Source organism: Sturnira hondurensis, unplaced genomic scaffold (genome assembly GCF_014824575.4).
Source record: "Sturnira hondurensis isolate 20B ecotype Veracruz unplaced genomic scaffold, ASM1482457v3 Scaffold0004068, whole genome shotgun sequence".
NCBI classification, from domain to species: domain Eukaryota; kingdom Metazoa; phylum Chordata; class Mammalia; order Chiroptera; family Phyllostomidae; genus Sturnira; species Sturnira hondurensis.
Window position 1 is genome coordinate 2,912,176 of NW_028076699.1, and position 23,607 is coordinate 2,935,782.

General features: G+C 47.6%; 1 protein-coding gene across 1 annotated transcript in view; it reads left to right on the forward strand.

The window, feature by feature from the left end:
- Positions 1-22,293, forward strand: part of PLPP3 (phospholipid phosphatase 3) — a 79,017-nt gene extending 56,724 nt beyond the window's left edge. Inside the window, exons 5-6 of the mRNA XM_037043172.1 lie at positions 8,092-8,268; positions 20,330-22,293. Of these exons, the coding sequence (XP_036899067.1) occupies positions 8,092-8,268; positions 20,330-20,452 (300 nt within the window). The 3' untranslated portion in view covers positions 20,453-22,293. The remainder of the gene's footprint in view (positions 1-8,091; positions 8,269-20,329) is intronic.
- Positions 22,294-23,607: the final 1,314 nt, after the last annotated feature.

The following is a 23,607-nucleotide window of genomic DNA, read 5'->3' on the forward strand; positions in this document are numbered from 1 at the left end:
CTTCAAAAAACCATGCTCCAAACACCAATTATCTCTGGGCGTGGAAGTTTAAAGGGGGGAAAAAAACCCTCAGAGACATAGACAACAGCATGGTGATGACCAGAGAGAAAGGGGAGTGTTGGGGAGATAGAAACGGGCAAAGGAATAAATGGTGATGGGAGGAGACTTGACTTGACTTAGGGTGGTGAACACACTGTACAATATACAGATGATGAATTGTGCAACTGAAACCTTTTAATTTTATTAACCAATGCCCCTCCAATAAATTCCATAAAAATAACAGAAAGAAAAGAAAAATATCCCACAGCGTATAAGCATAAGTGGCACTTTCTACCCCTGAGCCCTGGCTTAAACCCCAGAGGACCACTGCTGGATTGGTCCTGCACTTCCATGGTCAAAGACTAAAGGGGACTTGGCTGTCTGGATAAAATGCCAACACCAGGGCAGACACCCATTCATGTAGCACACCTGGTGTTTCCTCTGTTGTGCCAGGCAGTCTGTCACCCTCCTGTGGCTGCTGAGATAAATCAGACCTGGGCCCTGCCCTCTAGGGGCTCACCTATGAATCCCACATTTGGCATCCAGCACATATTCAGTGAGTGACTGTGACTGTTAGGCACCGGGCACCGTGCTAAGGGTGGGGATATGGAGATTAGCAAGGCCTGGGCACAGTCCTTGGAGAGTGCAGTTTAGAGAAGCAGGCTGACCATGACAACAGGCTGGTTCACTGGCGCAGGAGGGGCATGGGGATGTGTAGGTTACCATGGAAGTTCAGAATTGTGGCCGCTGGCCTGAGTGCAGGGTGGCCGAAGTCACGGAGGGCTTCCGGTGGGGTGAAGATGGGAGGCTCGGAAACACTCCCCATGTGTAGGTGAGAAGGAGGATGGTGATTTGAGAACAGCAGGCGTTTGGTTCGGTAAGCATTGATGGCTGGTAGGAAGCGGGGAGTGGAGGGCGCCTTGGGAGCTGAGAAGAGCTGTGGGGTCATAGGCCCAGCTCTTGCTCTGCAGCTCAGGTGAGGCAGCAAGTTCCTGCGGAGGCCTTATCCTTGGCCCTGCCGTGCTGTCTCAGGGACCTGCACTTTGCTCCCTCACCTTCCTCAGGTTGGAGCAGCCTTCCCTGGCCACCCTGTTGAAAACGGCAGGCCCCTCACAGACACAAAGAGCACACTGGTGGCTGGCACAGAGGACAGGGGTTGGGGGACTGGGTGCAAGAGGTGAAGGGATTAAAAGTATGCATTGGCAGTTACAAAATAGTGATGGGGACATAAGGTACAGCATTGGGAATATAGTTAATATTGGGATAACTCTGTTTGGTGCCAGGTAGGAACTGGAAATATCAGGGGTGGGGGGACACTTTGTGAAGTATATGACTGTCTAACCACTCTGCTATATACCTGAAACCAATACAAAATGGTATTGAAAGTAAACTGTAACGGAAAAAAAGTAAGAAAAATGACAACCCCCTCCTCCAGTACTCCGTACTTTCCTTTGAAGCTTTATTTCTCCCCCCCGCCCCAATTTCTCACCATCTGACATGCTGAATATTGATTTCTTTGTTTATCTCTGCCAGAGAAACCGTAAGCTTCTTTCCATTGCATTTAACATTGTGTTTGTCTCCTCATTGCTGGCTTGGTAGGTCACGAGGGGCCTGCGTGGTATAAGCCACTAATGACCATTTTTACTGTGGTGCCCGTGAGAACTGTTAATGTGTCAGAGAGTATGCTGGGTACCAGCGAAATGGGGAAGTGGCTGTACTCTGACGGCCGTGTTCTGTGGCCTGTGGTTGTTAGTCACGGAGGTTTGGTTCAGCACGCTGAGAATCCTGGAGCAGTGGGGTCTGGTGCACCCGTGAGGCCCACTCGCAGATCCCGGGGGTGCGTGCTGAGACTCTGCAGGAACAAGACCATTGTTTGCTGGCGAATCCACCATGGTGCCAGGTGTTTGTTTTCATCTCCCTCTCTCCCTTACCCATCCATCCATCATCCATCCTTCCAGTGTTAGTAACCTGTAATTAGACCTTGTGTAAGCAATGGGGTGGGGGGGGCAGCATCAGAAGAGCTCCATTTTGTGTGGAAAGCCTGAAAAGCACAGAGCTGCAGAGCAGCTGGGTAAGTTCTCTGACCCAGGATGGGCCGGAGCGTTGGAGCCCAGAGGAAGGGTTGTTGACTCTGCCGTGTGGTGACCTAAGTCAGTTCACAAGCCCTCCTTAGCGTAAGATTGGGTCAGAGATTCTACTCTTACAAAAGCTTTGCACTTATATTTCAGACACGGGTGTTAAAAGTGTGTGACAGGTAAATGAGAGGAGCCTGAAGTTCTGAGTGTCCCATGTAGATTGTCCTTTAGTCCCAGACATCTGTGTAGTCTCCTCATCTCTCTGAATATGGAAGTCCGGTAAAAGAGGTCCTAATACTTGGTGTGCAAAGCACCAATTACCTAAGGAAACCAGGTGGTTCTGTGGTTAGAGCTATGGACTTAGGAAGAGGCAAAGCTTTATCATGGCTCTGTGTTATCTTGAACAAGTGACACTGCCTCTTTTGGCCTTGTTCTTTTTATCTGCAAAATGGGCACAGTGGTGTCCACCTAACAGGTTCATGTGACAATGCAGGCTACGTCGTCTGAAGTGCCTAGTACGGTGTCTAAAACAGTGCTCAGCAAAATGATAGTTTTTCTTTTCTGTCCCTGATAATGATCGAGAACGAGGTCTGATTCTCTTTTAAAGGAGGAGGAAAGTCACCTAAAAATCTCTCTTTTGTCCTGAAAGTAGTTGAATGACTTTCCAGAGAGAAATTCCAGGTCTGCAGCACATAGACTAGTCACCAGGCCCTGAACCGCAGCCAAGCTTGGGCCACTGAGGAGAAGAGAAAAGGGATAAAGTTTTCCCTGTGGGTGTCAGTGATCTGGACAGACTTCCAGGAAGAAAGCGGGCAGGGACAGAAGGAAGGACAAAAGCCTCCTTTTCATGCCCAGCACCACTGTCCCCAGAGTGATGGAAATGAAGTGAGAGGACAGTACAGACCTGTTTTACCAGTATGCAAATCATGTAATGAAACTCAAATGACTTAGCAAAAACGGAGTGTGACTCACCCCACATCTGACTCTGCTAGTTCAGACTGGAGGAGCCGGATTGAATCCAGCCAGAGCTTTCTAAGGAGGTTTTGTTGGAATTCCACAAGATCCCGATTTTGAAGCTAGGACCAGGGAGGAGAGAACTCCATTCATGGAGTGTGTTCCCTGTGCTTAGGACTTCAGACGCACTCATGTGGTGGTGGGAGGGGGCGCCGGGAGGAGCAGAAATACCTTTCTACTGTAATCTACATCGTATCTACAATCAGCATGTAACAATTGGAAGAAGAATATTAGCACTAAAAAAGGACTTTAAGATGATATTCCTTTTTTTCCATGAAGGAACTCATTTTATTCATGTCTGTGTCTTTCACAGAGTTTTGAATAGAATAGATGCTCACATCCATTCTGAATGAACAAATCTTCTATGAGAAAGCAGAAATTCAGAGAAGGAGCGTGACTTGTCCAGGGTCACACAGTTGGTAATGCAGCAAAGACAAGATTCAAATCTAGTTGCTCTGACTGCAAGTCAAACACTGTCTGCTTTCTGCACCGTCACACTGATGGTTAGGAAGGGGGTTCTCCCGGCCCCGACAGCGCCCCACAGATGGGGAAGTGCAGATGCCTCAGACAGGACCTCGCAGCTGCTGACCAGTGGGAGAGGTCAGGGTGACTTACTGTTTAGTTTTCTCTCCAGCTCCTCTCACCCCATTCCTAACTACTGTTTGTCAGAGTCCTAGGACTTTGATGAAGTTTCTGTNTGTGTCTTTCACAGAGTTTTGAATAGAATAGATGCTCACATCCATTCTTGAATGAACAAATCTTCTATGAGAAAGCAGAAATTCAGAGAAGGAGCGTGACTTGTCCAGGGTCACACAGTTGGTAATGCAGCAAAGACAAGATTCAAATCTAGTTGCTCTGACTGCAAGTCAAACACTGTCTGCTTTCTGCACCATCACACTGATGGTTAGGAAGGGGGTTCTCCCGGCCCCGAAAGCGCCCCACAGATGGGGAAGTGCAGATGCCTCAGACAGGACCTCGCAGCTGCTGACCAGTGGGAGAGGTCAGGGTGACTTACTGTTTAGTTTTCTCTCCAGCTCCTCTCACCCCATTCCTAACTACTGTTTGTCAGAGTCCTAGGACTTTGATGAAGTTTCTGTAGGAATTCTGGTTCTAGGAAAGTCTCCTTGCCATTTGGTTTAGGACAAGGGCGTTATGTCCTGTGGTCAGAAGTCTGACTTCCTCCCCTGAATAAGGGTACCTGCCGGTGGGGAGTGAGAGTGAACAGAGCCTGTTGGCCCGCAGTGTCCCCAGGCTCAGGTTTCCAAAGGAGCAGGGCGCTCCAGAAAGTTCGCTGATTGTGGAGAGGCCTAGGCCTCTGGCCTGGAATGGCTCCTGCGAACCGGGCTATGAGCCAGCAAAATTAGCAGTTTGATTGGTGTGGGGTAGAGGGAGTTATTAGGTTCTTCGATCAACCTCAAAGCCTTTGCTGCCAGCTAACTTCTCAAATCAGAATGTGCTTGTCGCTAGCCACGGGGTGGAAGGTCATTGTGTAATCTTTCTTTAGCAATTCACTTGTTTTGGTGAAATCAAGCACAGTCATTGAGTAAACCTCATTTACCAAGGCAATAGGGTGGCGTGGGTTCATGGAAGAGTACCTTGCCTACCGATCTGATGCTAGGCAGGGCCCTCCCATTGGATGGGCAATTGGATGTCGTGTCGTCTCATTGGATCCCGGCAACCCCGAGAGGGACGTACTGTTCTACCCGCTTCAGAGATGGTGAGGCTTTGAGGGGTTAAGTGACCACACAGGAAGTGGTAGGGCCGGGACCAGAGTCAGGAACATCACCCCAAAATTCACTTTCCTACCACTGTGCTTTCCCCTGAAGCCCCAGCTGCCGACCCCAGGATCAGTCCTGAGATCTCGAGACATTCCTCCATGGAGGTGTTAGTACTGGTGGATATGGAGACGGGGGACAAGCTTCCTGCGGCCCACTGTAATTCCGTGTCTGACTCCTTCCCAGAAAGCATCTGTCCCCGTGGCTCTGTACTCCTTTCTCATTCATGAGTACTCTCTTCCTGAAGCTATTCTTATGACTGGTCTCTCTTCCTCTCTCCTCGAGTTCCTCTGATTTTTTAAAATTAAACTACAGCCTTAAGTGCCTGAGTCAGTGGAGGGGGAGATGTGTGCCTTGTCCGGTTGGGAAACCCACCCTTCCTCTGCCCCACCCTGATTTCCCAGGCCTGTGACCTTAAGTCTGCGTGGAAGGGGCAGGGGGAAGTTTTGGCAGATTTCGAACAAGCGTTTTTTGAAGACTTGCTGATTTTTCAGTTGAGGGAAATTAACAAATCTTGAAGCTGCTCGGTCCAAATTAAGAAAAATGGTTAGAGAGTAAGAGTATCTGCTGCTCGAGCCGCACGTGGAGCCAGGCACATGGTCTGTGTTACCACCAATCTGTACCGCTGTCTGTGAGCCAGTGGTCGCTGGACTGACTTTCTACGTGAGAAAACAGGCTCAGTGAGGTTTTCCTGATGAAAACCTGTGCTCCTTCAGTCACCCACCCCACCCCATCCACTGACAAGACTTGTTGGAGGGAGATCAGCCCATAATGGACACGAGACAAGAGGACTGTTCCTAGTTCCCTGAACTTGGTTCCATTGTCCTCAGGACTTGTGTTGAGGGGGAGCTACATGCACAGCACCCCCATCCCGACTCTCCAAAGCAAAGGAGCCTTTGATTCATGATGGCAGATTCTGCGGTTGGGTCAAGTCAGCAGAAATGAGGGACTAGCCTTTGACATGCGGATTATTTTTTATGGTACTGAGTGCCTTGCTTAAAACTATTTCATTTTTCACCATTGCTTACAGCCACGTTTCTCAATTGGGACTCAATAGGTAGATGTTCTGTAAAAATAATTATTGTGAAAAGTAAGGATTTAGTATAGAACAATTACCAATCTTTTTTTCCCTTTCGGTAAGATCTCTGTTATTCCATGTGGTACGGTTTAGGAGAGACTGACCTACTGAATAAAGACCCAGTTCCTTAGTTGACACCGGTGCCCTTCACGAACGGCCTGTGCTTGTCTCCAACCCATTTCCTCTCATCCACCCTCTCCTGCTGCACTGAACTACCTGAAGGGCTGGCGGCGGGACTCTGCCTAGAACGCACACCCCTCATGGCTGTCCCCTTAACTGCCAGCAAACACCTATTCATCTTTAGGATTCAAGTCAAATATTTCTTCCGCTTAGTAGTTGCCCCTGACCCCCCAGTTTCTTTCATAATTCCTGTAAAACCCCTAAGTGTACTTATTTTTGCTTTCGTGTATCCACTCCCCCCACTGCCCCCCCCCCCACATTGTATGGTCCATGAGCAGGAATTATAACTCCTCATTTCTGTGCCCTTAGCACGGATCATACTGCCTGGTTTGTTTATTTATAACTTAATTTTTATTTTAAAGTTTTTTTCTCCAAATTTCTACAAGATATCCATGGGACTCTAATTGAATTTACGTGCCATTTAATGAGTTTATGAATTAGGTGTTCTTACAAATAAAAGTTTTCTTATAAATAAAACTCTAGTGCTCTATTTAAACTATCCTTTATGTCCCTTATTTCATACAGGCTATGTGGTTCTTTGGAAGCAATCATTATTTATTTAATCATCTTTGCTGTTAGGATGATTTTTGCCTCTTTTATATTTTTAACTGGTTATGTTTTATATGTGAAGAACCATTGATTTCTATCACTTGCTTAGCAGCCAAGAGTATTAATGCATTCTCTTTATTATGTTTTCATGTGTTGTTTTTAAATATCCAATAATACATTCATATAATTTCATAATAATTATGAAGTTGCCTGCTGCCTTCCAGGCCTGGGTTTTTGAAATAGTCGCCCAAGTGGTTGGGGAGTCCGTGCTAGACTCTCTTCCGACACGGACTCCGGAATCTTCCACTCTTCTGTCTCCTCAGGACAGGCCACTGGCATGCTCTTTTCCTGGCCACCAAAAGGAAAGTGTCCATTTGTCTCAGGAAGGGCAGAGGTCTATCTTTAGGCCATAAGCCTCCTCCCCTTGGCTCTCCTCCCCTTTCTCCTGGTCTTTCCGGGGGCTTTGCTTTGATTTGTAGTCGGAAGTTCCCCTTGTCTCCTTGCCTCTTCCCCTTCGTTTCCCAAGTTCCCACAGGAACCTGGAAAGGAGGCTGTGTCCAGAGGTTAGAACGGAAACTGTAGCAAGATAACTATGGGGGACAATGCCCAGCTGACGTCATTTCAGCTTTTTTGCTTCAGCCAGAGGTGGTTTTTTTTTTTTTTTCTTTCATTTTTCTTCAGGTTACTCTCTGACCCAACCCAGCCCTGGATCTGCCAACTTCTGTTTGAAAGGTCTTTGGTATTGTCTGGTCAGTTTATATGTTTCCTCATTTGCTAATTCAAGATCCAGAGTCCCAAGCAGTGACTTAGAAACTTGTCTTTTGATAGAGTCGCTTTCTTCTGAAGCAGAAGCATCTCCAGTCTTTGTGACTCCCATGATAACCTCACTCGTCTGTATTTCCATGGCAGTCCCCAGAGGCAGGCGGCATAGGGATTGCAGAGCCATCATCTCCAGGAAAACACACAAATGTGTTAAGGGAGTTATCTTTTGTGAGAAAGAAACCTGTAGCACCCCTGGTTACTCTCCTTAATTAGTTTCCATCAAGAAGTAGAGAGAAAGAAACTAAACATTCATTAAGTGTCCAGTAGGTGCCAGGTGATGTGTCAAGGCCATTGTCATGTAACCTCATCCTTCGTTCTCTGAAGCTGACCTCCCTCGAAAACCTCCATTTTTTAAAAAAATTTTATTTTATTTTATTTTTTTAGTACAGGAACCAAGGCTCAAATTTTAAATAACTGGCTTGAGGTCATGTCCAAGTTGAATGCTCTTTTCACATGATGCCAAACCCAAGATATAAATGTAGTGTGTGTGGACCCGGTGCTGTGAGGCTGGTGAACCGTGAGTCACTTAGTATCTGTTTATTTTATCTCCTGCCTGCAGCTGTACCTCCAGGCCCGCTTCACTTGGCGCGGTGCACGGCTGCTGCGGCCCCTCCTGCAGTTCACCCTGATCATGATGGCCTTTTACACCGGATTGTCCCGCGTATCTGACCACAAGCACCATCCCAGTGACGTCCTGGCAGGATTTGTGCAAGGAGCCCTGGTCGCCTGCTGCATAGTGAGTAGCATCTTGTCCTCAGTGGGCAAGTGGGGCCCCGGACTGCTGCTTGGAAGATGTCTCCAGCTCAGTGACCAAAGCCAGGGAGCTCTCAGCCCCTGTTTGTGCTCCTTGTCTGGGCAGTCACCTACTCCAGGACCCCGGCAGTAGAATGAGTAACGATGGCGTCTTTCACGCTGTGTGCTGTCATCCAGCAGGGTCTGTGCATCCTCTGCTCCACAAGTAAGGGCAGATTTGGGCTTGTAAAATGTTGCAGTTGGAAGAGAACGTAAATACATTCCAACTCACTTTATCTATGAGGACATTTAGGGTTTGAGGGGGAAAAACTTGCTCCAGGTCACACGTCACATCTCCAGAATCAGTGTTCAAATGCTGCTTTGGTGGACACTTACTATTGAGTAGAACTCAGCTTCTTGGAAAACTTCTGTCTGTCCCACTGTGACCTGTGGTCAGAAGAGGAAGTTTGGTGAAGGCTAAGGCCTCCCCCAGCCTTAGGGCCTTACCCATAAAGTCACAGAGCTCCCGAGAGAATGGCCTTGGGACAGGCCACATTCTGATTCATCCCAAACTAAGGAGCTCCCCTTTTCACATACTGATTCCAGTGAGGGTAAGATTAGGTATTCCATCTCTGGGCCTCCATCTCCCCGGGAATCTCTGCTTTTCCTGCCTGCTAAACGTTTTGAGGGGCATAGTCAGTGAACATGAATGAGTATCTGTTCTGATAGTGTGCCTTCCTGGGCCCTTTGCAGGGGACCTCCTCCCAGTCCAGCAGGGGACCCCAGAATGTGGTAATGACCGGATGTTTGAGCACCATACATATAGGTTGTACTGTTGTTAGTATGACCCTGTTCATGCACAGTAAGAATCATGGACAATGGAAACTATAGAGCAGCCCCCGTCCTTTCCTAATCCCTAAGCCTGGCTGCAGCCCTGTGTGCCCTGACAGCCACCTCTCTCACGGTCCTGTACGACAGCATTTGTCTGTGCTGAGACTGTTGCTGTGTGTCTCCTTTTAGAATGTGGATTCCTTGGGGGCGAGGACCATATGTCACATATTTGTTATTATCCCTGTCTCCCCAAGGCCTCTCAGGGATCCTCGCTCAGCATCAATAAATGCACGGTTAATCGGCAAGAAGCTAAGTCAGTGAGGTGATATGCCCGTTCCTGAGGAGTCCGCATGGGATGTTCTCCTGAAGGCAGAGAGATGGCGAAGGCACAGCCCCTTGCCCCCGGGGAATGACAGTCTAGTCGCTCCCACAGTCAGGCCAAGTGCAGGAGTGACAATACAGCGTGCAGCTGTCCTGGAGACAGGGACGGGGGCACTTCTGCAGGCAGCTGAGGGACTGACTCAGTGCCGTGGGCAAGGAGAGGGACAAGGAGCGAGGCAATCAGTGTGGACACCGCAAAGAAATAGCATCTGAGCTGTTGGCTCGCTTGGCGTGGGAGTCCTGACCTAAAGGGCTGGCTGTTTTGGTGTCTTTATTCATTGCTTTTTTCCCACCAAGGCCAGAAGGGAGAGAAATGGGGAGCAGCAAGCTGTTAATGAGAGTAACTGTCACTGACCAGCTTGTTCTCTGACGCTTGGTCCTTTCATAGAGAGTGACAGTGGGGGATGGGTGTAAGCACCGACAGAGGGTAGGTAACCCTTGGCTGACTGTACCCTTCTCTGCAGGAGGAGGCCCACGAAGCCTGCGGTTGTGTTTTCCTTCTTGGTGCCTCTGCCTTAATTAGAGTCTCCTGCACCCCCAAATAAGAAAAAATTAAAAGACCAGGGATCCTCCAGAGCCTTCCTCTCTTTTTCCTCCTGAGCATTGGCCATGAACAATTAGACAGTGTCCAGGGCAGCCAGAGTTTATTTTCAAGAAAGGAAATGATGTTTATATTGTTTGGCTCTTGGCCTACTGTGGTGCAGGATAGGAATTTGGTCCTAGTATGTGTAAAGTACCTACTCTGTGCTGGCACTATTTTAGATCCCTTACACATTGTCTCCTTTGAGCCCACAAAACCGTTTTTCAGATGAGGTAACTGAGGCCCAGAGAGATGACTCAAGTCGCCCAAGGTCAGAGCTAGTTGACAGCTACTCCCCGGTGCTCTCTGACCCCATAGCTCTGCCCTCTGTACTTGGCAAGGATGGATGGTCACTGGAGTTGAGGTCAGCCAGGGTGAACCTGAGGCACAAACAGCATAGACAGCTGCTTAACGGGGCATACTTTCAGGGTGTCACTGAGGCCTTCCCAACCCTGTGGGCTGACCCAGCCATGGCCCCCAGTTTGAAAGCCGATTTTACAGTGTTAAGGTGGTTCAGAAAGGGGTAATAAATACCTTTCTCCATCTTTTGCCCCCTTAGCTGTGAACACTTGAGAGCAAGGACTCAATCTTATTTATCATTTTTTTTTTCCATTGCCTAACACCCAGCTTGGCACTTGGAGCTCGTGGTCCTGACTAGTTTGGCATCACAGCACTGAGTGAGCCGCTTCATTTAAGCCACCTGAGAGGCCAGGGCGAGAAGCTGTGGCTAGTCAGCAGAAGAGCTTGGGAATGCTCAGCTTGGGGAAAAGAAGGCAGTGGGCTCTTTCTCATCATAAGATCCATCATCCAGGTTTTGATTGCAAGGAAAACAGAAGCAAAGCTTGGGACCCTGGATTGAGCAGAGATGGGTCTGGGGAACCACGAGGCCACCTGAGGATGCTGTGTGCCCAGGAGAGGGAACTGTGAGGAGGCTGAGTGATTTTATCAGGCACTTTCCCAGAGTTATGCAGTGTAGCTCTCAGCCTATGCAGACCCCTGCTGCGCTTGTGTCTTATAAAAACTTCCCCCAAGAATCAAGGTTGGCTGTCCTAGTGAAGCCCCAGAAAAGCCAAGTTCTCTTCTCACCTGTGAATGGAGCTATACTAAATGGATCTTGAAACACAGAGGCATCACCTGAGGTTAGTTCGGAAGGCCAAGAAAGAGGCAGTACAGTAGGGTACAAAGCCACCGCATGGGCTGCCGGGAGACCCAGAGTCCATTTCCCACTCTGCCCAGCAACCTCCTAAGCCAAGCTTCAATGAACCCCCATTCACTTAAAGCAGAAATAACATTTTCTAACATGGGCTGAAAGCTCGGGATGCCAGCCACTATGTTAAGTACTTCACGTAGATCATCTTCAGTCCTCCCTGGGTCCTGTATGGACCGTAAAGTCACTGAAGAGGGAGGAAAACAGGGCCTGGGACAGTTTGAGTTAACATGGAGAGAAAGCAGAGAAGCCAGGAGGGGCCTCCGCACAGAGCCAGGCTGCATTTCAGGGCCTCACCTCCTGCTCTCCAGGCACATTGAACTTGACCGTACTCTCCAACTCCCTGAGCTCACCTTACCTCCTTTGATGTAAGGTTCCAATTTCCCCTCCTCTCTGAGGAAACGTTCTGTGTTTGTTTTCCATGCTGCTGTAGCGAATTACCACAAAACCAAGTGATACAAAACAGCACAAATTCATTTTCATGCAGTTCTTGAGTTCAGAATTCCAAGCTATGTCTCACTGGGCTGAAATCAAGGTGTTGTCAGGGCTGGGTTACTTCTAGAGGCGCTAGGGAAAATCCGTTTTCTGGACTTCTCCAGCTTCTAGAGGCTGCCTGCAAGCTTTGGCTTGTGGTCCCTTTCTCCATCTCCAAAAGTAGCAGCATAGCATCGTCAAATTTCCCTTCTATCATCACATCTCCTTCTGTAATTCTGACTCTCCTGTCTTCCTCTTATGAGAACCCTTATGATGACATTGGGCCTACCTGGATAATCCAGGGTAATTGCTCCAATCCCTCCCTATCCCAAGATCATCAACTTAACTACATCTGCAAAGTCTATTTTGCCATATTAGGTAACATATTAGCAGGTTCTGGGGATTAGGACAGCACATCTTCAGGGGCCATTGTTTAGTGTCCCACAGCTCCCTCAGTCTTCTCTGAAGACAGAATTGTCTAACTTTCTTCTAGTGCCCCGAGTGCCCTTGCATGCTTTTCCTGCTATGCTATTCATCCTGGCTCTATCATACTTGCCTGCTCATACATCTGTCTCCCCAGCTAGACCGCAGGTGCCTGGGTAGCAGATTCCATGGCTTAACTTTCTGGTCATTCCTTCTCAGTGCCTAGAACAGTAGCCAACACACAATAGGTGCTTGATAAGCATTTGTTAAAGAATGAATGATGAATTAGCTTGTGATCTCAAGCAAGACACTTCCCCTCTGAGCTGTTTCCTCAACTGTGAATCGATCTTGGGGGCCCTGTAGCTCTTTGACCTTCCCCCATAGCCGTCCTTTGGCTGATTTTGTAATATCTGAGCTGGACTTGCTTCCTCAGCTGTTACCATGTCCCTGAAATGCCCATGAAGATGGCCTCTGCTTGGGGATCATGACATGTCTGTCAGCCCCCCCACTGACATGTGTACAGTGCATCACGCACAGTGATGGCTTAGTCACCATGGAGCCTAGGCATCAGGCTGTGACAGCCAAGCACTTTTACAAGGGTCGTGTCACAGCAAGCAGATGTGTCTAGACAAAAATCACATGCCAAACAGGAGTGGGTCTGGTTTCCTCCCCCACTGCTCTCGAGTTGAACCCTTTTCAGAGAGAGAAGACAATGGCACCCAACACCGACAGAAAACCTACACGGCATCATGGACTCAGTACTAAGACACGGGCACACAGGGTCTTATAGGCCTGTACACTGATTCACATTTGTGGGTACAGGTACACAGGACAAAAGCTGAGGGCCAGCACCCAGAGCCTCACGGGCAGATCCAGTCAGTAAACACAGGCATATACTAACCTTCCCAGTGCCACCCCCTGCCCTCCACCCCGAGAGAGAGACACACACACACACACACACACACACACACACACACACACACAGTCACTCCTATTAAGATGTAAACTCTTCGGCTGGATTCACCATGCCCGCTCCCTGGAGTAATCCAGGGAACGGGATGAGGGGACAGACATCAGTTCATTTCCCGTCTGGTGACAACTTGCCTATCTGGTCACCTCCTCCTTTGACCCGCTAACAGATGGCAAATTATGGGGCCCTGGGGGAGGGTCAGGGCAGGGCCAGGCCGCCATTGCTGTGGGCTCAGCAGAGGAAGCAGCTGCTTGGGAATTTCATAAACACACAGCAGAGCCTTTCCTGGTTTCCCTCTTCCCCCGGGGTGGGGCTCTGCTAGCAGTCACTCTTTTGTGTGCTGCTGTCTTCCTCCAGGACGCAGGGAAGGGCGAGGGTGCTCATTGTCTTTGCCCCAGTTCAGAGGAGAGACAAGCGAGAAGGTGAATATGAAGACCAGTCCAGCAGTGACATCTCCCTCAAGAGGAAACTGGGGTCCAGAGAGGGTGGGTGTGACATGTGTAGGACACACAGTGGCAGAACAGGAACCAGATCCTGGGGGTCTTGATTCTATCTCAGGACTAAAATAATACATTCTAAAACATGCTTGGTCTGTGCCATGAATTTCTGAGATCTCTTTCTCTTCCAATGGGAGAGATTATCTATTCCCACTGGATTTATTCCACTCTTCCTGGGCACAAGAGAATGGATGAAAATTATCTCCCAAATCCCTCCTGGCCCTGCAAAAGCCTAGCTCTTTGCCAGTCCAGGCCCTCACTCTCAAGGTGGGCAAGGGTGTCAGGGTTGTGGATGCGGGAAAGAGAAGGAAGCCAAGGTAGAGGTTAACTCTCCCCGGCCCCAGGAGACGAGGACAGTATCTCCACGTTATTCTGCAATTTGCAGAGTCCTCCTGAAATCTCCCTCTGCACTCCCCACCGAGATGGACGGGGTGAGTGGTGAGGCAGAGACTCAGGGCACTGGGCTGTCTTCCTGCCATGTGCTGCTTAGACAGGTCACTTCCTCTCAGCCACCTTCTCCCATTCTGTGAAGTCCCGGTGGTAATAGCCACACACGATCTTTGGGTTGAGGGTTCAGTGAATAAAAGATGTACCATGCTTGGCACGTGCAACACATTGATTGAATATGTATTATGTGTTAAGTACTAGGCTTTGTTTAAAGATACGGCACCAAAAATAGCTGGTCCTTGAAGAGCTTAGAGTGCAGTAGCTGTCCAAGAGTTGAACACAATTCATAATAAATACCTTTTACATAATAATCCAATGGAGGCACCCACACAGGACTAAAATATTTTGCACACTAAGACTTACCCTTACTGTGTGTGATGCATTATAGTGTCTTTAATTTAATTTTTTAACATGTGGTGGTGTCCACCCAACGTATTGATTTTGTAGCTTACCTGACTTATGACAAACAGTTTGAAAGACACTGATCTAGAGCAGAAATGTGAACAGACGTGCAATTGAAGGGCACGTATACTAGGATGGGACCCTCCACTGGGGACAGTGGGGGCTCCAGAGGGGATAGTTCATTCTCCTTGAGGCTGTTTGGAGGTTAGAAAAAATTCTGGAGGAGATGATTCTTGAAAAAGGAGTGGACATTTTCTATGTGACACAGAAGAGAAGGAAAGGCATTTCATGCTGGAAGGTAATGGAGGCTTGGAGACGCATGAGTATGGTGACTTGTAACCCTGGGAATTCAAAATGATAGAACTGGTGGGATAATGGAGGAGATGGGTTCAGCAAATCAGGGCCTCCTTCACCCTTTCAGCTTCAACACGTGTGATTTCTGGGAGGGGGGGTGCTCACCTCTGGCCAGCCCCTGCCATCCTTGGTACCACACTCCTGAACTCTGACCCCACCCACAGCACTGTCAGCCCTCTGGTCCTGCTTACCAGAAACCCCTCTTCCTGACAGCCCGGAGTGCCTTTCTGTGAGGGTCCTTGGCAGGACACAGATCCCTACAGTCCTTCAGAATTGCCTCAGCTTTCTCTCCCCTGCTGCTCCTACTTTTTGTGGGACTAACTTGCTTCTTTATGTCCCTCAGTAGCAAGGAGATCATGAATGGTGGTAACCGAGGTAGGATTTGAATACACGTCTTCATAACTGTTTTCACATGAATTCTTCTATTTCAGCCTTATAGTAACTATGGAAAGGTAGATTTTTAAGTAACATTTGCACAAAATAGGGCACAAGATTGATCATCCAGTGTCATAAACCTCTTCATTTCGTATAAATTCAAGCCTAGACGAGAGCGTGACAGCCTGGGTCCCACAGCCATAGCACTTTTGGGACTAGATCCTGACCGCTCACGTGACACTCTTTCCACCCAGTCATGCCTCTTCCTCTCAGGTGCGTTAAGAAAGCACACAAATTCCCAATGCCAAAAGCTACTGAAAACACTTTAGTGAGGTAAAAAAAAAAAGAGTACCGATTGCTTTTAGTGCTTTCTAAAGCACTAAATAGGGCTGTCGAAGATGGCTTCACAGGAGACCCCAGAGCCAGCATGTGGGCCCTGTGAGAAGGTCAGTGGGCACCCCTGGAGTCAGAGGATGCTGGCAAGAAGACATTGGTGCTTCTTTCTTGTGCAGACTCATTCTCCAGAATAGCCCCAGAAATTACGGGACTTTGACAGCAAGTCCTGACTGTCGTCTGGAAAATTCCCATCGGCCAGCATTCTTTGTGTCCGTTTTAAATCTGGCTTTCATGTGTTCATTCACATTCTCAGTCATTCCTGTTTTCTCCTCTCCTTTTACTTTCTTTATGTCCTTTCTCTTCTTCTCTTTCCATACAAAGGGAAGGGGGGAGAAGGGACTTTGTGGAGGTAGGTGCCGAACACACAAGCCAGTGAGTGAAATGGCTCCCGTTTATTAAGCTTTTACTGGGCACTAGGCAACATGCCACACCTGTGCCTTTTGTTATGTCGGATAATCCTTAGAGCAACCCCCTGGGGCAGGTAATGTCTCCCTCATTTAGGTGTTTTGTGTGTTCGGTGGGGAGTAGGAGACAGTGACCCAGTGGTATAGTAGTGATAGTCGTCATCTGTGAGGGGACTCCCTGTACGTCTCTCAGCTCCTCATCACAGTGAACGGGACCCCTCCAGCCTGCAGCTGGATCGTTTGTGTGCAGTCTTGCTCTGGCGGAAGGGCTCCTTCGTCCCGAGTGCTGGAGCACATTGGGTCACAGGACAGCCTACCTGCCATTCTGACCGGGGGGAGGGCAGAACCACTTCCCCAACCCCAAATCAGAGGGACCCAAAATATTAGAAGGCAGAGGAAAGCAGAGCTGGTCCTCTGCTTTTTTTCACTAGCGTAGTTACGTAAACTTTAAGAGTTTTGATGGGAATAAGTGCAAAGATTTGTAGAGGTGAAAACAGGAGTAGAAAGAAACTTAGCTCTTCCCGCAACACACACACACCACGTCCAGCCACAGTAGTTCTGTCCTCAACATTTCGCAGATCATCCCCTCTTTGTCTGTACTGCACTGTTACAGTTCAGGACTCGTCATCTGCCAGATTCTGCAATTAGCGTCCTGACTGGTACCCCTGCCCACAGGTTCTCTGCACCCTTTCTAGCTCCTTCTCTGTCTTAGATACCATCACAGTCTTAGGGCAGGGCTTCCCAACACACTGCTCTGTTCAGCCTTGACAATGGCTCCAAAGGCCAATAGGATATGGCCCAAGTTCCTTAACACATCCTAGGAGGCTTCTGAAGATCTGGCTGTCTCCTTCTCAGCCTCAATGACTGCTTGGCCCCAGCCATGCTGAGCTTCCTGCCGCTCCTGAGCTCCTGAACGAGCTGTACTCACCGCTGCACCTCTGCACACACTGCTCCCTTTGCCTAGAACAACATTCCCGGCACTCACCACCTGGTTACCTCCTACTTACCCTTCAAAGCTAGGCTCAAATATACCTCCTCTGGGAAAGGCCTTCTAAGGCCCTCTCTCCTTCCCTTCGGCGTGGATTAGATGCCCATTCTCTGTGTTTCTTTGACACCTGGCTTCCCCCATCATAATCCTTAGAACTCTGCAATTGTAGTGGCCTATTTACCCAGATGTCTCTCACTGCCCTGTGAGTTCTTGTAGGGCAAAGGACACAGTCTTGCATGTATTTGTTTTTATAATCTCAGGATTTGGCACAGAGCAAATGTTCAGTAAGGGTTTACTGATTGCATTTTTCAAGAAAACAATGTATAAAATGCAAACAAAAGGAGAGATGGAATCGAAAGCATGTGTCAGGATAGGTTAATTTAGAAGTTTTTCTGGGGCTTCGGGTATACATTTTGTGTTTGCTGAGACTATGTCTTGTCTGATGTGTCCTTGCTTCGAGGGGGGAAGATCTGTGGAATGGGACTGGGGCCGGGAGTGGGTGTGCTCCCTAATTTGTACAGACCCTCCCCAGCCTGGGCGTCTGGGTTTCCTTTCTGGGTGGAGATCATCTTCTGCAGGAAATGGAACTGCTCCAAGCCAAGACATTTTCACTCTTACTAGTCCTTTCTGTGTTCTGCTGTCCAAGCATTAGGAAGACTGAGCCCTGTTTGCGTCTTGACAGGATCATGTTTCATGATCCCAGAAAAGTGTTTGTATAACCTCAAGCCACGCTGCAAGTGAAATATAGCCTCGGGGGTGGGGCGGAGGGTGGGGGGAAGATTCTGCTGGACCTGACTCAACTTTTCATCTTGCCGCTGGGCTGTGTGCGTGTGGTGTGTGAGAATGTGGTCCGGAGGCGTTAAATGTGCTGATAGGATCCAAGGCCCGAGTGCTGGCTTTCAGTAGAGAAGAGGTTAGAAATTTAACAACAAACATTTGTTGAGCCCCTGGTGTGTGCAAGGCTTAGTGCTGAGGGCTTTAGGTGATATAGGGCGATTTCGGTCCAAGGCTCTATTCCCAAGAAGGCTGCCATCTAGGAGTTAAGGCTGATCTACGAAGTCTTGGAGACATGAGAGGGCATGGCTATCACTGGGTCCAGTGATTACTTTGGTCCCCAGGGAATTACAGAAAGAAGGGCCTTTTATTGAACTATGTACTGGACATGGGTTTAGGTCTTCTCAAGCACATGTCGCCTTACACCCTCTGTTATTCCTGTTTTGCAGTTAGGAAATGAAAGCCCTAGTATGTGGTAGATATGTGCTCAGAAAATTGAACAGAGAAAGAAGCCAGTAGACTAAGGTGGTGTCAGGGTCTTGGAGCGGGGTGTTTATTTGGGGGTGGAGAGACTGTCCCCTGCTCTGTTTGCCCTCAGCAGATGGGGTGGAGGCTGGGAGAAAGACCTTTCAAATGACAATGGTAAAAGCGCATTTGGTAGAATAAGCTCGTGGGTTGGAGGAAGTGGAGTCGAAACCCAGCAATGGAGGGACTGATTGAAACCTTCCCCTGGACAAAGTGAAGGAAGGAGGGGAAGGTCATTTCCAGGTGGAGATGAGGACATGGACTCTGTACCCTGTCAGAGGAGCGTTGAAAAGTTTATTTAGCTCCACATTTAACTTTGATCATGTTTGTTAGTATTTCTTCATCAGAGCATATGAAAACCCCTTCCCTGGGGACTTACAAAGGTTCCCGCGCAGGGGAGCGTGGAGCCGCCTGGCAGGGCCCAGTTCAGGCCTTTTCATCCCTGGTTCTCAAGTCTGGCTCTGGCTAGGAGACTGGCCTTCCTGTGCCTCAGTTCTCACTGCTCCTACCTCCCTAGAAAAGTCAGGGATGCAAAGTTGGATTGTTTCCTTTGCAAATGGTACATGCGAGAGCACTCATGCTATAAATGTATTATAATCTTACATTTCTTGGCTAATATTGCACTTTCTTATAGTGGCGTAGGATTGGCCTGGCCTTTCTTTTTACAAAAAATACCCCCTCAAAATAGTAATTAAATATTTCAGTAGGTAATATGTAGAAACAATCAATGGGATGCATATAAAATTCAAAAGGGCGTAAAGTGTTTAGTGGTGACCAGTGAGTCTGTCTTCTAGCCGCCCAGCTCTTCTGGGCTAATCAGCGTCACCAGCTTCTTGCTGTGGTTTTTGTAGCACTTCGTTGCTTGTTGCATTACTACAGAGGGGACATTGTGGCAGTTGGTTCAACAGACTTGGAGTCCCCTGCTCCAAGTCCTTCGTGTGTCCCGTCCCTGGCTGCTAGAGCGTGATGCTGGTGAAGTTGTATTGTGAACTTCATTTTCTTGCCTAAAATGTGTCCAGACTGAAGTCACAGGGCCACCATTAGTAGCACGACCACCCCCCTCCGCAGGACAAAGGCTTTTCCCTCCAGAAAGCCGTCAGAGGGACTTGGACAGTGTTTTAGTCCCCAGTCTGAAACCCAGCCACATGTTTCCTATTAAATTACATGACTGATAGGTGCCGCTTATGGCTACTTAATGCAGACTCCCGTGGCTCAATGGCCTAAATTGACGTCTGCATTTACTTTGCCATCTAATACAAAGCATAAATTTTTCTTACTCCAGTAACTCATCAGGTTCTCGAATTTTTCATCATCAGAAGCTAGTTGAGACAGGAGCTACGCCTGAGCCATGGTTACACCCTTGCAAGTGTGTGTTCAGTGAACATTTCTCAGTGATTTCAAGAGAGACCGGTGAGGTCGTGTGCTTGGAAGGAGGAAGGAGTTGAAAGACGCGATAGGCGAGTTTTCGGTGACCTTCCCTCTGGGTTGGTTGCTGACTCCCTCAGCGGTGAGACCCTGGCTTCTTGACCCTGGTCAAATTGTTGATGTCAGGAAAAGTGGTCACAACTGCTTCCTTACTCCAACTCCTGCTGATAGCAATTCTCGGTGGCTGATGTCTTCTGGTTACGCCCTACAGCCCTTTGTGAGGCAAGGGAAATTATCAGGGATTAATGACAGACCAATTAGAACTTGCTTCCTTTGTTTGGGAACTTATCTTTCAGTGCTGTTGGTTTGCCTTGAGAAATAAGGAAGCGGGGGTGGAAGACGCGGAGCACTGGGCTGCGAGTCCACAGAACTCAACTCCATTCCTTCTGTGGCTGTGCAACCAGGGGCATGTCGCGGTCCTTCCCTGGGCCTCCGTTTCCCTATCTGTACAGTAAGGGTTGGACTCTATGACCTCTATGGGCCTTCCCTGTTCAAAGGCGTATGGTTTGGGATCCCCTGCCCCCAAAGTTTACGTTCTTGTCACCTTCGCTTTGTTGTCCCCAAACCCCAAATGGCAGTTTCTGATTTGGACCTCTGATTTTGTCCTTCTAGGTGTTCTTCGTGTCTGACCTCTTCAAGACCAAGACGGCACTGTCCCTGCCCGCCCCTGTCAGGAAGGACATCCTCTCACCTGTGGACATTATCGACAGGAACAATCACCACAACATGGTGTAGGCGCTGCCCACCTCCTGAGCTGTTTTCGTAAAATGACTGCTGACGGCAAGGTCTTGCTGCTCTCCAATCTCATCAGACAGTAGAATGTAGGGAGAAACTTTTTTACCCGACTGATTTTTAAAAGGAAAAAATTGTCTTACTTTGTGGCCTTCCAAAATAGGTAGCGTTCACCTATGTGGAAACAACAGCACACTAACACCAAGTGCCGGAATCCTGGATGTGCAATTGGTCTAAGTGTTCATGTTCTAGTGAACACGGGCTTGTTCTGGAACAGACACTAAAAGGTTTAGAGTAGAGTCTGCCAGTCACCTGTGTGACCTGAGGCATCCCAGGCCTGTGAGAAAAGCTCAAATTAACATTGTAGCACCTGATGTCAGAGATAGCACTGAAGCAAGAAAATAGCCATTGGGGACTCCCCTCTAATGTCCCTGTCCACACCACTCTGTCTTGTACTGTGACTTTGGTTCAGGAAGGTTGGTTTTGGGGTTTTTTTGTTTGTTTGTTTTGTTTTTGTTTTTTTTTTTTGTATAAAGAAAGAGCAAATGCTCAGTCAAATGATCAGATCCTGAATCCAGATTCTTCGACCTGAAGCCTATCACTCACTTCTGGGCTCACAGGCCAGCACCACAGTCCCTCACGTTAGTGATTAGGAGACTCTTTGTGGATGAGTGAATTTCACAAATAGCACAATTTCAGAAGAACTCCAGGGCACGGGCCCTCCTTTGTCTTCTTCTGACAGACCATCCTGTGATGTCGAGGCATCGGCTACAGGACGCTGACGTTGTATATCAGTCACCTGGGCACTTGCACACTCTTAGTCCTGGTTAGCTTGGGTTACTGCTTTTCCCCTTGAAATCCTCGCTCTGTGCCCAGGGACTTCCCGGGAGGGCCCTGAGACGGGCCAAGGCGTGGCCTGCCCCTGGTTGATGGAAAGCAGCCTTCCGAAACAGAGATGGGGGAGTGAAGGGGCAAGAATGAAAAATGAACCGACCTTTTGGCTACTCCAAGTCGGAATGAGCCAGAGTAGCAGATGGTCTCGTGCCTGAGAGGCTGCCCTTCCAGATAACGGAGCTGATGAGGTCTCCGTGGGGGTCGCTCTTGCTAAGCTGTGTGAAGCACTAGTGTCTTGGGGTTGATCTCTGGGGCAGTTCTTGGTCGGTTCTGCTGGGCAGAACACGTGGGTTAAATCTCCGTAGAGAGTTTTCATCCTCTGTCCGCAAGTGTCCTCCCAGGTAAGGCCCACTCTAGGCAGTAGACAGGACCCCTTCTACCGAACTTTGGGGAAAAGGAGGAAGGAAGAAATGCTTTCAGATCTTGGATTCGGTCCTTTCAAAGGGTCAAAGGTAACCACACGGATTAACCACAAGCACATCTTTACCACAGAAGCCGTCCTGTCATTTCAACTTATAGCAAGCTATGATTTTTATATATAAATATTATATAAATAATGTATAAAACATTAAAAGTTAACTATGTAAAATATTATTTCTGAAACAATTTTAGCTATATCCACTATGATTATAAACTGTGTCTCGACCTGTGTTACTTCATTAGCTGCTTAAAAAAGCATTGAGTTAATTTTTTTTAATATCAACTAAAATATTGTAGTTCTGTGGTAGACATTGTTTTACAATAAAAGAAATAACTGCAACTAGAGAAAACTGTATAAAAACATTAAATTGTCAGTATTTTTGTAAGGTTTCATTTTGTAAAGAGAATAATATTCAAAGACTTTTGTAGAATACAAAGTGAAAACTTGTATCTGCGAAACTATACTTGTATTAAATGTGCTTTTTAAATAAAAGCTCATAACACAACTAATAAAGGAAGTTGGAAGCCTGGCATGTCTGAAGGGTGTTTGCCTTGAATGTACAGGTAGGAGCAAGGCCGCTGCTGTGAGCGGGCTTGCCTCAACTCAGGGCCCTGCTGCGTGACAGGGGTCCACGGGGGTCCTCATCTGGGTACGGCTGTCCAAGCTGCTCTTTGTCACTGAAAGACCGTTTGCCAAGTGAGGCTCCAGTTCTCACATCTCAGGCTCTTCTCCTTTTTTTTTCAATTATAGTTGACATTCAATCCTGTTTTATATTAGTTTCAGATGCATAGCATAGTGATTAGACAGTTACACAATTTGCAAAGTGATCCCCCCAATAAGTCTAGTACCTACCTGGCACCATATGTAGTTACTACAATATTATTGATTGTATTCCCTACGCTGTACTTTACATCCCTGTGACTGTTTTGTAACTACCAATTATACTTGATATCTTCCTCTTTTTTTACTCAACCTCCCCAGCCCCACTCTTATCTGGCAACTCTATCTGCTTTCCATACCTATGAGTCTGTTTCTGTTTTGTTTGTTTATTTTGTTCTTTAGATTCCACATGTAAGTGAAATCATACACTCTTTGTCTTTTCCTGTCAGACTTACTTCGCTTACCAAAATACCTTCTAGGTCCATCCGTGTGTCACAAATGCTAAGATTTTGTTCTTGTTTATTGCCAAGTAATATTCCATTGTATACATGTACACAATCTTTTTTATCCACTCCTATTAATGGTTATTTGGATTGTCTCCATATCTTGGCTCTGTAAATAACCCTCTCTCTCTCTCTCTTTCTCTCTCTCTCTCCTCCTTCTGGTGGCCCTATTATGCAATGATGTTACACTCGATGCTGTCCCAGAGGTCCCTTAAACTATCTTCATTTTAAAAAATAATATCATTTTGCTCTTCTGATTGGGTGTTTTCTGCTACCTTGTTTTCCAAATGTTGATTTGATCCTCTGTTTCATCAAATCTGCTGTTGATTCCTTCTAGTATATTCTTCGTTTCAATTATTCTTCATTTCTGACTATGGTTTCCATGACTTTTTTTTACGCTTACTAGCTCTTTGTCGACTTTCTCGCTGAATTGATCTATTCTTCCCCTAAGTTCTTTCCTTAAACATCCTTATAGCCAGTGTTTTGAACTCTATATCTGGTAGATTGTTTGCCTCCATTTCATTTAGTTCTTTTTCTAGAGATCTTTCATTCGAGGCATGCTTCTTTGTCTCCCCCATTTGGCTCTCTCGCTGTTCATCTTACTCTCCTTTCAGTTCTGACTATGGAACTTCGTTTGATCTGGCCCATGTATTAATGGGGAAAGAGAACTGTTACACTGT